Source organism: Culex quinquefasciatus, chromosome 2 (genome assembly GCF_015732765.1).
Source record: "Culex quinquefasciatus strain JHB chromosome 2, VPISU_Cqui_1.0_pri_paternal, whole genome shotgun sequence".
Taxonomy (NCBI): Eukaryota; Metazoa; Arthropoda; class Insecta; order Diptera; family Culicidae; genus Culex; species Culex quinquefasciatus.
The window spans coordinates 194,916,564-194,933,389 of NC_051862.1; the positions used below are offsets into that span (position 1 = coordinate 194,916,564).

General features: G+C 42.3%; 1 protein-coding gene across 6 annotated transcripts in view; it reads left to right on the top strand.

Moving 5' to 3' along the window:
• Positions 1-16,826, top strand: part of LOC6034829 — a 45,643-nt gene that overhangs the window by 16,715 nt on the left and 12,102 nt on the right. For 5 of the 6 annotated variants that reach the window (XM_038256372.1, XM_038256376.1, XM_038256373.1 and 2 more), the window contains exon 5: positions 15,325-15,475. In XM_038256372.1, the coding sequence (XP_038112300.1) occupies positions 15,325-15,475 (151 nt within the window). Of the gene's footprint in view, positions 1-923; positions 1,301-15,324; positions 15,476-16,826 lie in introns of those variants that run through there. The other variant, XM_038256377.1, reaches the window with a different exon arrangement.

Here is a 16,826-nt window from a genome sequence, read left to right on the forward strand (position 1 = left end):
AAAATTGATGTTTTTTTGTTAGATTCAGGTTTTTCTTTGAAACATATTTGCAACGGCCTTTGACATAGGTACAAAGAGATTGTCATTCATTTATTCTATTGTAAGCTGTATGTCTTTGAGAATATACATTTAGACAGTTGTACAATCATGAGCAACAGCCTACTCAAATTTCAAATACATAATCCACAATATTAAAGGCACTGGAAATAATAAATTTAATATGATTTCTGGTCGCCACCTACAACCGACGATAACAAGTGCAGGTGGTGTGCCTTACCGCCATAAATCTGGTTTATTATTAGATATTGGTGGTTGAAGCTGGTTCAAACCCCGACGTTGCAACCAACAACCTAGAACTTGACAGACGACGTCGCTCGAAAGCCTTCAATTCGAGGTCTTTGTTACAGGAATTTTGAAAGGGAATCCTTACAGCAAAATGCAATTTTTATTTTGTAGACTGATTTTGTTAAAATTAAATCCATTTTTTTTCTTCAAAATTATGCTTTGTAATGAGATTTTCTGGTCGAAATGATAATTTCCTCTGCAAATCCCACTGTGCGAATCAGCATGTCGTTTAACTCATAAATCTGCCGTGGAAAGCAAAAGTGAGAAAAGCAGTACCCAAACAACTTTGTAAGGAAACCAACACGAAGGTGGAAAACTCACCAAAAAGCAACAATAAAAAAAAGTTCGTCAGGCAATTCTGCGGTGTGGATTTATTTATCCTTCGTCACGTCAGCCGAATGCAGATTAGGTGCTGGAACTGTTACTAACTGGGTACTAAGGGGTGTGGGGTGGGGGGCATGTCTGCACTTGGAGGCGTCAATTTGGGCGCTTCATTGGACGGATCATCATTCTTCTGACTGGTTCGGACGAACTTCAGAGCAGTCAAAAAGTGAGGTTCCTTTCGAAAGGACGTTGCAGAGGACGAACACTAGTTTGGTCATTTTTACTAAAACTTTTCATTAACAGTCAACCCCGTCTAGACTGAGTTACGGAAACCTGTAGTGCTTTGAGTGTTTCCACAAATTCCATCGGCAGTGACGTAAAAGTTTTCCCGGAATTGCCATTAAATTGGTGTTTATCTCCAGCGACATTGTGGGAGCGCCTCCCTCCCCTCACCAAACATGGGCAAAAGCCGACCTGGCATCGTCGGTGGAGGCCCTCGTGGTGGAGGAAAAGCCTTTCCAAATCCGCTGAAGCAACCGCCCGGCAACGTGACCAACCCGACCGAAGAGGATTTCACCTTTTGCGAGTGCAACTTTATCGTCAAACCGTCCCGACCGGCGAAGAAGAAGAAGTGAGTGTGATCTGCTCCGCCGGAAAAGGAAGGATGGGGAAGTGGCCTATTTTTGTTCAAGGAGGTGTGAAGTGTGGCTGTTGATGGGCTAATGGGTGACTACAGAAACACCCACCCACCAGCGCTGAGGGTATTATTTGGCGCAACGATGACGAAACAAATTTTGGTCGGTTCTAAGCCAGCCAGCCCAGCAAAATCCCACTCGATAAGTGATTGCGATTAGGTTCGGTCGGTGGTGTGACGGGAAACCAATTTGAGGAGGGGGGAGGTCTCCTGCCAGCTAATTAATTGATTCATTTTCGGGGAAAGTGGTAGCGATAACAACTCTTTTTTAACGGCTCTGATGAATATTGTAACTGGATACGACACGTGGTTCAAGCAAGTCGATATATCGTTTACACGTGGGAGATCAATCAATCCAAACAAATTCCAGAGATATTTTTGGAATTGATTTGAGTTACACTTAAGAGACTGTTTTAGAATATTATTTTTTGCATTCATCTCCAAAAAATTAAATTAAATTAAATTTAATTAACAATAACATCAAAATGGATTTTTTCCAGGAAATCAGAATTCAAAATCACTTCTAGAAGGATTAAAAGGATAAATGAAAAAAATATTTTTTTTTGTGGCTGACTCTGTCATTGAGATTTGATGATATTATTTTTGGGATGAAATTTGTTACAAAATCGATAAAAGTTTTTGCCTCTATTAATAATAATAGACTTAATTGAAATTCAAAAACTCGAAAAAAGAATCATCGATTTTCATACGAAGCCAATAACAAAAACCTTGTTCGGGCAGAATGACCAAAACAAAGAGAATTAGAAATTATTTGAGTGTTCTAAAGTTTTATTTGCCACGTTTTTGAAAAACTTGTTGTTGTTCATAAAATGTTCACGCTACTCAATTTATTTAGAAAATATATTGAAACATTTTAAAGAATTTCTTGGTTTAGTTTTTTTTAGATTGAAAATCCAGTTTATCATTTGCATCGTATGATCGAATGAATCTTCAAAATGTCATTTTGACCGGACTAGTTTTACAAAACAAAATATGTTGGATCCAAAAATGACCTACATAGCAACTTTTTTTAGGAAAGAAAAATAAATTGAAAACTATTGTCAATCTATAGTGATAAAAATTTATGTTTTCTGCAGTACTCAAACTTATAATACAACCCGGATGATAAATATCCCATCAAAACTCTCTTCACAGTGATACACAATACCCACAACGTCAAACGATGTGACACATGGCCCAACTAGGAAGGGGGAATTTGTAATTAAAATCCATCCCTGCTGATATTTGCATTCGTTACAACGCTTCCCCGATGGCTTAAAAGCTTACCAAAGCTATCAGGCGGAGGGAGCTTTACGCAAATACGCTTGTTCACGTACCGTTTTCAGTTCAACATTCACCGAGGGAAGGTGATTTATGTTATCTAGCTCTGATTGATGGTTGACATCGGTGGGTGGTAGTCGTGCAAATGAAATTAGCAGCGACTTCCTATGGCTTGGTTCAGAACGGGGAATTCCCTTTGGGGGAGGTTTTTCCCAGGGGGGGAAACTGTTAACATGAAATAATTTTTCCGTTGCGCGTGGGTATGAAATGCATTTTGCCCCGGTTTAATTATCCGTTTTCTCCAATCATCAATCAGTTAGGAGTGAAAAAAAATACCAACTAGTTTTCCCACACTCCATCTGCCAGGGCTTCATTGATGTTGCAAAGTCACACAGAAAAGCCACCTGCATGGCGTGTTGTGCTCTTTCATCATCGTGCAATTTCTGTGTCATCCATCTTGCTAGCAGTACGTTTTCTACAGGTATTCGTCTTCCGGAAGTGTTACAGGACCCTCCCTCATTCGTCCTACTCCACATCAACGTCACCCAACACAGTTGGCCTGCATTTCCCGGGGTTCCGCTTAAGAAGACGATACTTCTTCTCACGTGCCTTCTTGGGTTGCTTCCCCCGCTTCTGTTCCGTCTTCCCTAGCTATAAATTATGCTCGCTCGCGAGTGCCAAATGATATGCCCACGAAGATGATAATGATAACAGCTTCCGGTGTCTTTCGTGCTGGGGCTTGATCTGACAAGAGTGTTGTGACGGATGAACGTCGTCGCAGCAGGAACCATTTATTTTGCTGTCTCGTGGGTAATTCTGAAAATAATTGTACGCCGAGGTGTAATTATTTGACGAAAATAAGTCGTGAAAATGCTAGTTGCAACCGTAGAGGTTTCCATTTTTTTCCTTTTTGGCTTCCTCGCTGAGGTCCTGCTCTAAAAATGAACATTTTATTAAAATTTTGAAGACCCACCTTCATGTATACATATCGAATCAGAATCGAAAACTGAACAAATGTCTCTGTGTGTGTATGTGTGTGTGTATGTATGTATGTGACCAAAATTCACATATATCCGGATCTCATATATATGCATGTAAATGATGTCCGGTTTCGTCATCCGACCCACCGTTGCTTAGGTAATTGAGAGACCTTTCCAATGAGTCCACAACATTGAAGATCTGGCAACCCTGTCTCGAGTTATGACCACTTAAGTGATATTTATGTACTTTTTTGAAGCCGGATCTCAATTAAATGTATGCAAACGATGTCCGGATCCATCATCCGACCCATCGTTGATTAGGTAATCGAAAACCCTTTCCAACGAGTCAACGATAGTAGTTTATGCAACAAGTTGCAAAAAGAGGATTTTTTCAGCACGAGTCGTGCATTTATCCAACGAGGTTCACCGAGTTGGATAAATACGAAGAATGCTGAAAAAATCAAGTTTTGTAAAGAGTTCCATACAACATTTTTTGCAATTCCAAAAAACACACACTGAGTGAAATGTTATGTCTTTTTTTCTGGTATTTTGTCAATAAATCGTTTAAATCAAAAAAAAAATTTGAAAAGTGTTAAGTGTTACCCATTTGAGTGCTAAAAAGTAGAACTTTTCAGCATTTATTTTGAAAAGTGTTGCTATTCGATTCTGTTATTTTTGGTACAGAAAAGTAGGCTTTTTCGTCGTTCAAGAATGACAGGAAAAGTAAGTAGTTTCACGACGGAATTGCAAAAAATATATATTTTTTTGTTTTTGTACCCTTTTATTTATAGACAGCAGCACAATAATCTCCAATCATTTTCAGTTTCCAGTATGCAAACAATTAGTTCAATGATACCGACTTCTAGCTTCAAGCAGTGCTGATCTCAATCATGCAACCATGTTGCTTCTGCTACCGAGTTAAGTGAAAGGTACAAATATCCCTGCAAAAAAAGTTTTTTTTTCAAATTCCTTCTTTTTTTCGGAATTATTTCTCCGTTTACGCACTAAGATTTTTTAAACCAAATTCGGTAGATGAAAAATCGGTAATGTTGGTAAAAATTAAAAATGTTGTAATGTAATGATGACCGGGAAATAATCTGTGAATATTTATTAGCATTTAATTCAAATGAAAAAAATATACAAATTTAAGAGTGATTACAACCCATATTCAATGCAGCATTCTTATCAATTTCCCGTAGAACTACTTTTATGTTAAGAGTAACGTTATCTCACAACAGGGTTGTCAGATCGTTAATTTTCACGATTTATGAAAAAACTTTCTACTCAGAATTTTAACAGAGTAAGAGATAAGAACATTTTCAGGAAGCAACTCTTGTAAGAAGCGATGTTTCCTAACAGGGTTGTAAGATTATTGGCGTAAATGATTATGTTTTTCATAATTTTAAAGACACTTTTTTGATTTGTTGAGTTTTTTTTAACATTGTTTGATATAAACTCAAACCACCAGCTTTAAAGTTGCAACAATGGCACACTTCACGCATCATCTGAGACATTACAAAAATTACTGAATACTTATTTTGACATAAAAGTAAGGGATACTAGTCAGGTAGAAAAAGGGTCAAAGCTGTCGTCTACAAAATAAAATAAAAAAATCAGTTTGAAATATTTTTGAACATTCAAAATTGGTTCGAAATTGGATTTCTGGAGATTTTTTTAGATCCAAGCTCGATTAGTGGCCACGTTTGGTCTTAGATGGTTGAGAGCAGTATTTCAGTGTTGCCAGAGAGTCAAATTACGACTTATTGAAATGGTCTTTAGTCAAACGTTTAACTTATTTTTATTAATATGTTGATTTAATTATTTATTCTAGTGTTTATAATATTTTTTTTTATTTTGCAGAGAATTTATTTGCATCTATACTATCAATGAATAAATTCCCCTGCATACACATGTTCTGCTTTTCACCAATCTTTGTTACCATCGCTGCTCATTTTCCGGAGTTTCCGCTTTCCCTTGCCACACCCTTAAACAGTGTTCCCACTATAGTTGAGCAACACCTCGGTAATGCGCCTTGTCCCGTTCGTGGCACGAAATCGTAGCAGCAGTTGGTGTTAATTTTTTTTTCCATTTTCCAGGTTTGTAGGTAACGAGCCCGGTTAGGTGTGGGTTTTGTGGGATGGGGACGAAATGGCCAAGGTCATCGCCGGCAATCTACGAGCCAAAGCAACGACCCTCAGCCACTGCTGCTGCTGCAAACAGTCGGTGTCAACAACACTCTGTTATCATGGCGACGATCGGGGCGGTTGCATTTTATTTTTGTTTTTTTTTTTCAAGATTTTAAATAGTATCCTCACGAAGTTGCCGTAGTTTTTATTATTTCTATGTTTGCATCAAAACCATGGGTTTTAAAGTGGAGTTTAAATAATTTATGCATTCAATGCTTACCTGTTTTCAAAGAAAATGCAATTAATGTACACGGGATAATATTCCTGTGCATGGTAAAAAGCATTGGCTGCATCAATATACAGGCCAGTCAATATTCAATTAACAGTTAATTGCTTTGCAAAAAGCCATTAGTTGCTGTTCATTTAATTTGTCCTTGCACGTTTTCTTATCAGTCAATTGAAATATTTTCAAAGTTTACTGAATATCACTCCAAAAGATTTCATTCAAATATAATTTTAAGCATTTAATGGCAGTTAGAAATTAAATTTAATATTAAAAACAAACCAAAGTGAGAGTCAGAGTCAGAAGGAGTGGAAATATTTTACTGTTTTTCTTGAGTAATTTTGCTAACCAGTGCAATAATCCCCAAAACCTTCCCAGTTGACCTCGTAGTTCAAAGTTGCATTATTGTTTTCAAGAACATTCCTTGTTTTAAGCTCCTGCGCTCCTGAACCAATTCACCTCCACGAGCCAAGTTTAGGCTGTCCTTTATTCCTTTGGTCCTTGTTCCCCGGTAATGTACCCGCTATCCTACATTATGTACTCTTAACTCTTGCTGCAGCACCGTGCTGATACCGTGACAGAAACATAATTCGAGTGGCCTTTTTCCGAGCCGGCATATCGCGAACGATTGAAGTCACCTTGAAAAGTGGATTTCCATAAAATCGGCGATATTTGCAACGGAAATAAATGCTATGAACTTTTCGCTGTTGGTATTAGTGTGAGGAAAGCTCGCCGGGTTCTCCACCAAAAAAACAGGCAATCCTTTACCCATTTTTATGCGCATTTATCGAATGTTATTGTTATTCTATTGCCGAGGTTCATAACCGCTTAGCACTATTATTGTTTTGGTGTTTGAAATGGTGCTCTCACACGAATACACACACACACCTACACTACATTTATTTTTATATACTCACAATCGGCCGAAAGAGTCGAGCGGAAAATTGCTGCTTCCGAGCCGACCGGTATTTTCGGGGCTGCACGTGCGGAACAAACAAGTCCCCGCTGTTGGTGGTGGCCACTGCCTGGTGAGTCCCCCGCCATTTAATTGTGCTCGATTAACGGAACAGATCGCGCGCGCGTTTTCCGGCTAAACGGCCGTGGGAGGGTTGTTTACCGTGCGTTTTCCACTCGCGTGAAAACTCGGATTTTTTTTTTACCTCCGGTAAGCACATCACATGTTACTGCAAGGATTCGGTTCGGTGGAAAAGGTGGAAGTTCTAGAAACGTTGCAACCACGTGTCTGGTTTCGTGTGCTGCGAGGTGCTCCCTTTTGCCTTCCTCACTGAGGTAAGGCTATAATCCTGCTCTAAAAATGAACTTTGTATAAACACGTCGTAGACCCACCTTCATGTATACATATCGACTCAAAATCGAAAACTGAACAAATGTCTGTGTGTATGTGTGTGTGTATGTGTGTGTGTATGTGTGTGTGTATGTGTGTGTGTATGTGTGTGTGTATGTATGTATGTGACCAACAAACTAGCTCATGTTTCTCGGCACTGGCTGAACCGATTTGACCCGAACCTGTTGCATTCGACTTGGTTTAGGGTCCCATAGATCGAGTTTTATACAGATTGAAGTATCGATAAGTAGTTCAAAAGTTATGTATAAAAATGTGTTTTCACATATATCCGGATCTCACTTAAATGTATGTAAACTATGTCCGGGTCCATCATCCGACCCATCTTTGGTTAGGCTATCAAAAGATCTTTCCAACGAGCCTAAAACATTGAAGATCTGGCAACCCTGTCTCGAGTTATGGCTACTTAAATGATATTGATTTACTTTTTGGAAGCCGGATCTCACTTAAATGTATGTAAACTAAGTCCGGGTCCACCATCCGACCCATCATTGGTTATGTTATCAAAAGACCTTTCCAACGAGTCCAAAACATTGAAGATCTGGCAACCCTGTCTCGAGATATGGTCACTTAAGTGACATTTATGTACTTTTTGGAAACCGGATCTCACTTAAATGTATGTAAACTATGTCCGGGTCCATCACCCGACCCATCGTTGGTTATGTTATCAAAAAACCTTTCCAACGAGTCCAAAACATTGAAGATCTGGCAACCCTGTCTCGAGATATGGCCACTTAAGTGATATTGATGTACTTTTTGGAAGCCGGATCTCACTTAAATGTATGTAAACTATATCCGGAACTACCATCCGACCCATCGTTGGTTTGTTTATCAAAAGACCTTTCCAACGAGCCTAACACATTGAAGATCTGGCAACCCTGTCTCGAGATATGGCCACTTAAATGATATTGATGTACTTTTTGGAAGCCGGATCTCACTTAAATGTATGTAAACTAAGTCCGGGTCCACCGTCCGACCCATCGTTGGTTATGTTTTCAAAAGACCTTTCCAACGAGTCCAAAACATTGAAGATCTGGCAACCCTGTCTCGAGATATGGCCACTTAAGTGACATTTATGTACTTTTTTGAAGCTGAATCTCATCTAAATGTATGTAAACTATGTCCGGATCCACCATCCCACCCTTCGTTGGTTAGGTTATCAGAAAACCTTTCCAACGAGTTCAAACATTGAAGATCTGGCAACCCTGTCTCGAGATATGGCCACTTAATTGACATTTATGTACTTTTTGGAAATCGGATCTCACTTAAATGTATGTAAACTATGTCCGGATCCACCATCCGACCCATCGTTGGTTAGGTTATGAAAAGACCTTTCCAAAGAGATGACAATTCGAAGAGTGCACAGTGGGTCGGATCGAAGCAAAAGCGCGACAAATAAAAGCATTTTGGAAATTGTGGGAAAAAATCCAAAGTGTAAAGTGAAGTGATTTTTTGCACCGCGGCGCACGCATAACCCCCACCACCTCCTCCATTACCGTTTTGGGCGTCTGTACTCCACGTTAGGGGCGGCCCAAAACAATTGGGGTTTCGACTCCTTCTACCCGTGAGCGGCTGTTCCCAGGTTAGGGGCGGCTGACTAACAGTCCCAGTGCCAGGGTGGGACTCTAAACAGTCCTGGTACGACGGTCCTCCGGCGAGACAGGGGGTTGGTGATGGCTACACGCACCCGCCGTAAAAATCAAGTGCAGAGAGCTCCAGATGCGAGCCGATCCAATCGCCGACCCGATTTTCGGGGATCCAGGGATTGGAAACTCGGGACGTGGAACTGCAGGTCTCTCAATTTCGATGGGAGCGACCGCATTCTTCATAACGAATTGCGGGTCCGCGGTCTCGAAGTCGTGGCGCTGCAGGAGGTGTGCTGGAAGGGGAAGGTCCACCGTGAGTACGGGGGTTATACTATGTACTGGAGCGGCGGCGATACACACGAGCTGGGGACAGCTTTTATCGTGCTGGGCGAAATGGCGAAGCGCGTGATTGGGTGGTGGCCAGTCAACGACAGAATGTGCCGGTTGAGAATCAAGGGCCGATTCTTCAATCTGAGCATTATCAACGTGCACAGCCCGCACATGGGAAGCGACGCCGATGACAAGGACGCTTTCTACGAGCTTCTTGACCGCGAGTACAGGAAGTGTCCAAAACACGATGCCAAGATTGTCATCGGTGATTTGAACGCTCAGGAGTTTAGACCGATTATTGGGAGGTTCAGCGCCCACCAGCAGACGAATGAGAACGGCCTACGACTCATCGATTTCGCTACCTCCCGAAACATGGCCATTCGTAGTACTTTCTTCCAGCACACCCCCCTATACAAGTACACCTGGAGATCACCTAATGACACGGAGACGCAAATCGACCATGTTCTCATCGATGGTCGGCACTTCTCGGACATAATCGACGTCAGAACCTACCGTGGCGCGGACATCGACTCGGACCACTACCTGGTGGTGGCAAAGCTGCGCCAACGCCTATCCGAGGTCAACAAGATCCGGTACCGTCGCCCGCAGCGGTATAATCTGGAGCGGCTCAAGGATCCTGAGGTCGCTACCCAGTACGTGCGGGAACTCGAAGCTGCGTTGCCTGACGAGGGTGAGCTCGCCGAAGCCCCTCTGGAGGCCTGCTGGAGCCATATGGAAGCAGCCATCAACGCAGCGGCATCGAGCGCCATCGGGTACGTGGACCGAGTTCGACGGAACGGCTGGTTCGGCGAGGAATGTCAGGCGATTTGGGACGAGAAGAAAGCAGCGCGGGACAAGTGGCTGCTGCACAACACCCGTGGGAACAAGGAGTCGTATAAACAGTTGCGAAGACAGCAAACCCATCTCTTTCGGGACAAGAAGCGCCGCCTGGAAGAGTTGGAGTGCCAGGACATGGAACAGCTGTATCGCTCCAACGAAACGCGTAAGTTCTACAAGAAACTTAGCCAATCCCGGACTGGCTTCATGTCGCGAGCCGAAATGTGCCGGGATAAGGACGGAGGCATCTTGACGGACGAGCGTGAGGTGATCGAAAGGTGGAAGCAGCACTTCGACGAGCACCTGAACGGCCCAGAGGCGGAGTACCAAGGCGACGGGGGAAACGACGTCAGCGGTATGGTGGACGGCGAGGACGAGCCAGCACCCACGATGAGGGAGGTTAAGGATGCCATCAAGAAACTGAAGAACAACAAAGCAGCGGGTAAGGATGGTATCGGTGCTGAACTCATCAAGATGGGCCCGGTCAAGCTGGCGGCCTGTCTACACCGGCTGATAGTCAAGGTCTGGGACACAGAACAGCTACCGGAGTAGTGGAAAGAGGGAGTAATATGCCCGATCTACAAGAAGGGGGACAAGTTGGAATGTGAGAACTATCGAGCCATCACTATTCTCAACGCGGCCTACAAAGTGCTGTCTCAGATCATCTTCTGTCGTCTGTCGGAGCGAGCAAAGGATTTCGTAGGGACGTACCAAGCCGGTTTTGTGGAGGGGAAATCGACGACGGACCAAATCTTTTTGCTGCGCCAAATCCTCCAAAAATGTCGCGAGTACCAGATCCCGACGCACCACCTGTTCATCGATTTCAAAGCCGCGTACGACTCGGTCGATCGCGAAGAGCTATGGAAGATCATGTACGAGAACGGCTTTCCCGGGAAGCTGATCAGACTGGTGAAATCGACGATGGACGGGGCACGGTGCTGCGTGAAGATTTCGGGAGCGATGTCCGACCCGATCGAATCGCGCAAGGGACTGCGACAAGGCGACGGTATCTCCGGCCTCTGTTTCAACATTGGGCTTGAAGGTGTTATGAGGCGGGCGGGCTTCAACATGCGGGGCACGATCATCAACCGGTCCAACCAGTTCATCTGCTATGCCGACGACATGGACATTGTCGGCAGAACGTTCGAGGATGTGGCCAGGCGGTACACTGAATTGAAGCGGGAAGCGGATCAGGTTGGATTGAAAGTGAATGTTGCGAAGACGAAGTATCTGCTGGCAGGAGGAACCGAGTCCCTTAGGGCTCGCATAGGACCGAGCGTGACGATCGACGGCGACGAGTTCGAGGTTGTGGAGGAGTTTGTGTACCTCGGATCGTTGGTTACGTCGGACAACAACTGCAGCAGAGAAATTCGGAGGCGCATCATCACCGGTAGTCGTGCCTACTACGGACTCCACAAGACCTTACGGTCTGGTCACCTTTCCCGGCGTACAAAGTGTACCATGTACGAAACGCTGATAAGACCCGTCGTCCTCTACGGGCACGAGACGTGGACGATGCTCGAGGAGGACCTGCAAGCGCTTGAAGTTTTCGAGCGACGAGTGCTTAGGACGATCTTTGGCGGCGTGCGTGAGAACACTGTATGGAGGAGAAGGATGAACCACGAGCTGGCGCAACTCTACGGCAAGCCAAGTATTCGGAAGGTCGCCAAGGCTGGCCGAATTCGGTGGGCCGGACACGTCGCGAGAATGCCGGACGCGCTGGATGCGCGCCAACCGAACCAGACTATCAATCCGATGAAGTTGGTGTTCAATTCGGAGCCGGTTGGAACGCGGCGGAGGGGGGCGCAACGTGCAAGGTGGTTGAACCAGGTGGAGGAAGATCTGGAAAGTGTGGGAGTTCCGCAGCGGAATTGGAGAGTAGCAGCCCAGGACCGAGTCCAGTGGCAGCGCATCTGGAGACAGCTCATGACCCGGAGGTTGTACGAGCAGTAAAAGTAAAGTAAAGTAAGTTTCCAAAGAGTTCAAAACATTGGAGATCTGGCAACCCTGTCTTGAGATATGTACACTTAAGTGATATTGATGTACTTTTTTACTCCGGATCTAAAAAAGAGATGAAATTTTTGTATCTGAAAGAGATGAAATTTCATATCAGCCATTGTTGGTAATAAGTGAGGAAGGCTCCAACCACATAGGTGGATTAAGTTAGTTTTTTCGTGAAGAAGCCGCAAAATTTAACGTTTTGGAAATGTGCATGGTTTTATGATGTGGGATTGCAGACAGATGGAATTGTGCAGGAATTGTGACGTTAAAAATTACCAGATATTCGATTTCGAACCACAAGGTCGTAAATAGGCAGTAAAAATGCGGCACGAGCTTTGTATCACAAAGTTTGCCACCCACCGCCATATGTGCAGCGAATAAATATCACACAGTGAAGTCATTAGAATCCGGGAGGACTCTGGCTTACCATGAAATGCAGACCACATTTATGGATTGATATTTACAACTAGTTCTTTTTTCGAATACAAGTACCGATTTTGCCAAAATTTTGTTCAAATAATCATGATCTCAAAAATAATTATTGTACTCACGGATAGTGAATTGAAAAACAATTAACGCAAATACCCAAAAATACAAACTAATGATGAACATTATTTTGTCTAATCTAACATAAGTTTGCCCGACATTATTTGACCCTCTCACTCACTCACATCACTGTCTTCAAAATTCACCCAACATAGAATTACTGAATCGTTTACTTACTCACTTATTCACCCACTTATTCACTGACTCACTCACTCGCCTGCCAACTCACTCGTTTATTGACTCACTTATGAGTCAGTAAATCACTGACTACTTCCATCCACCCCGGGATTCGAGCTGACGATCTTTGGATTGTGAGTCCAACTGCCTGCCAGCGACTCTACCGAGACAGGACCCAGGAATTCAACTCCTACACCTGGACTGAGCTAACGACCCAACCTCTAGGTTAGACCGGGGCCAACAAATCTCGTTTCGAAAAAAGCTACCGGGACCTTCTAGGATCGAACCCAGAACGACTGAGTGAGAGGTAACCACGCTAACCCCTAAACCACGGGTCCCACCAGGGCATATTATTGCCTACATTAAAGCAAAACTGATACATGTTTTAGGGAACTTGTTCTATAACTTTTTCTACGCAATGTAATATTGAAAGGTTTGCCCCATTTTGTAATTTTAGTCTTGATTGAAAAAATAAAAATAAAAATATTGTTTTCGAAGCGATCGGAATATTTCACGAATGTTTCATATTTTAAAATTGTAAATCGGACCATAAGTTGCTGCGATATCGACGTTAGAAAATGGTGGATTGTTTGGGTGAGAAAACATCATTTTTTTTTGTTTTTAAACCTTTGCATGGCAATATCTCAGCAACTAAGGGTATCCACAAAGTTCAAGTAAGCAAAATAAAGACAATTTCCTCAGCTTTTGAAAAATATATTTTAAAAAGTTGGCAAAAATGTGCACTTATATTAAAAAATAAAAAAAACTGTGACTTTTTTTTCAAAAAGTAACCTAAAAATGGCTTTAACTTGAAAACGGAGCACTTTATCAAAATTTTACGAAAGTACTTTTTGATTGCAAATTTGATTTTACATCGAAAAATGAAGATGAAATTTTTTTGCGGCCGATATTTCGATTTTATTTTTTGAAAAAAAAAATCAGTATTGATTCAAAAATTCATAGCTCGGTCAAGGATTTTTTAAACATCCTGGAAATTTCTGAAAAGTTGGCATTTAATGTCCCGAAAAAAAAAACGAAACTATTGGCACTACGCCCCCCGGGGCATGGCCTTCCTCTGACGTGGGATTTCTGCTCCAGCGCCTCTGACGAGACAGGAGAAACCGGGACCGACGTTTTACTTCACCATCCGATAGAAGCTCAGTGGATAAGGCGGGAATCGAACCCGCGTCTCATAGCATCATCGGGATCGGCAGCCGAAGCCGCTACCCCTGCGCCACGAGACCCACTACAGATGTCCCCTAAAACATAAAAAAAATAAAAAAATAGAAAAAGTGTTTTTTTTTTTTGCAAATCAAGTTTTAGAGATGAAAACGTTAAATTAAAAATCATCAATTTTTTGAACATTGTATCATTTTTTTCAGTGTAGTCCTTACCTACAACTTTGCCGCAGTAACCAAAATGATCAAAAAATTCATTAAAAAGATACAGATTTTTTTAATTTTCTTGCATCATTTTTGTATGGACATCTGCCAAATTTGTAAATTTGGAAAATTTTATGGACAAACTAATGATGCAAAATGGCTTCTTTGGGCATGTTAATAGCACCATAAAAGTTTCAACCGAAAAAAAATCAAAAATTTAAATTTAAAAAAGACCGATTTCGTAGAGAATTGCTCTGCTGTCAAAATGCTTATCCAACGTTTGCTTCAAATATATAAATATTATTGGATTATGGCATTTTTGTTCATTGGTTTTTTGCTTCCTCAACATTTGCCATAATAATCCATAAAGAACGAACGGAATGTAGTTAGAAATTCACACGATAGATTCCCACGAAACAAGTCGTAGTTTTATGTCCTTTTCCCCCAACTCGAACACTCGAAACACTCGCATATCCCACCACGTGGTGAGGGACGACGGCAAGATGGCATTCCATGCTGGATATTTTATTTCTTTTTGCATCACAAAAAGCCTACCCCATCATCCCACCACCATGTGCCATTTGGGTTGAAGTTCCACCATAGTTATATCAATATATTCACGTTCATGTGTAGTATATGAAGAACCCGTCACGAGACACTATTTATATACACTTTACCCAGTTCCAGCAGCAGCAGCAGCAGCAGCAATTCTTCACGATATCGCACGACCGTTGGGCCAAACAAATCAAAATCAAATTCACGTAGTATGTTCTAGCACGTGGGTGGAGGTGAGTGGGTAGAATGCTCATGCGGTGAACTTGGAACATGTGCCAAAAATCCAATCGATTAAATGTTTGTACTCTTTTTTTTGTCCACACCGGTTGTGCAATCAAGCCGTAACCAAACCAAACAGCCGCAGTCTTGGTCGAGGTTTAAATCCGTACGGAAGATCTTTTTGCTTTGCGTGGTGACTTTTTGATTGTGCACTTTTAGTACGAACCCTAACCACAAACTGCTCTTGATTGATGATCGTACTAACCTTTGGTTTTGCTCTCGTTTCCTCTCCCAGTGTGAACCTCCCACGTGTCACCGCCCAGTTGGAGAAGCTGATGGGGACCAACGTGGTCCGGCTGACGGACCGGAAGTACATGCAGGAGCTGCAGCGCCGCATCCAGCAGGATTACAATGTCACCCTGGAGAAGCGAATCAGCGAACGTGAGGTGAGAATCACGCCCCGTTGCATTCCGGGACTGCTCTGCGGTTCGGGGTGATGGAAATTTGATTCACTGCTTGTGTTTGTAAGGGAGACCTGGGTCGTTTTATCGAATGTTTAGAGTACATTTTCACTCAGAACGCAATACCCCAACTGACCTTAGCCAGAGCTTAACCGCAAAATTAACTGTAGCAAGTTGGCAGAAGTTAGAAGGTACCCGTTCCTGGGTGCACCCACAAAAACATGAACCACGAAGTTCCCGCGTTTGGTCGTGGTTTAACGTCGTCAACGCGTCTCGTCGCAAATGATGTGGGATGTTGGGGTTAATTAGTACAGTGCAACACGAGGGCTGAATTGTAAATTGAGACCGCGTGTGACAAGCGGGATGACCGCGACTGCTTTATGAAAAGGTTACTCATTTTACATCGGGCTATTTGTGTTGGCGGTTGTTTCGGAGAAATTTAAAAGGACTGATGAATTTGCAAAGTTGAAATTCTTTAAATTGGCTAGTATTTTAAATACATTCAATTCAAAGAAGGCTATTGGAGTGCCTTGAAATTCCTTAAAAAAAGTTCGCTTCGCGTGACCGCCAATCTTTTAGATGAGTACGATTATTTCTCTAAAATTTCATATTTATGACTCATGCTGCTTTTTTTTCATTTTGAAACTTTTTGCATTATTTACTATACAGCAATTCCAGTTGAAAAGAGCCTAAACCGGAAAAAAAGTTCTCCGATCGGGCTCAACATTTTTCTGGAGGTTTCTTGGCCAAAATAATAAGACCCGTATTTTTTGATTTGGCCATTAGGGTGACCTACATCGTGATAGGGTGGTTCAAAAAATGGCAATTTTCGTCATTTTTCGCAAAAACTTCTTTTTCCGAAATATCATATCTCCGCGCCATTTCATTCGATTTTAGCTGTCTTAGACGCAAAAGAAAGGTGATGAGTTTGGCTATTTGGGAAAAATAGCAAGAAGTATCAAAAATCTAGCTAAACATTTCAAAAAGTCGCATGAAAACTTAAAATTGCGTTTTGACCGTGTCTGGACCAAAGAGCCTATGTCTGAAAATATTTTTATCGGATTTCTCGGAAAATTTCACATTAAATATCAAAAAATTGGCGATGTTGAACCGTACGTTTCGGAGATTTGATTTTTTGAAAAAAAAACTGAGTTTTTTGACGCGCCACGCGCAAAAACGGAAAAATGACGAAATCGGCAAAAAATCAACTTTTTTCAACAAAAACTGCGATAACTTTAAAATTTCAGCGATGACCTATAGTTGTTTGGGTATCAAAATTTTCGTAATTAAAAGACGCAACTTTTGGTACCATAACATTAATAATTAGCAAAGGAAA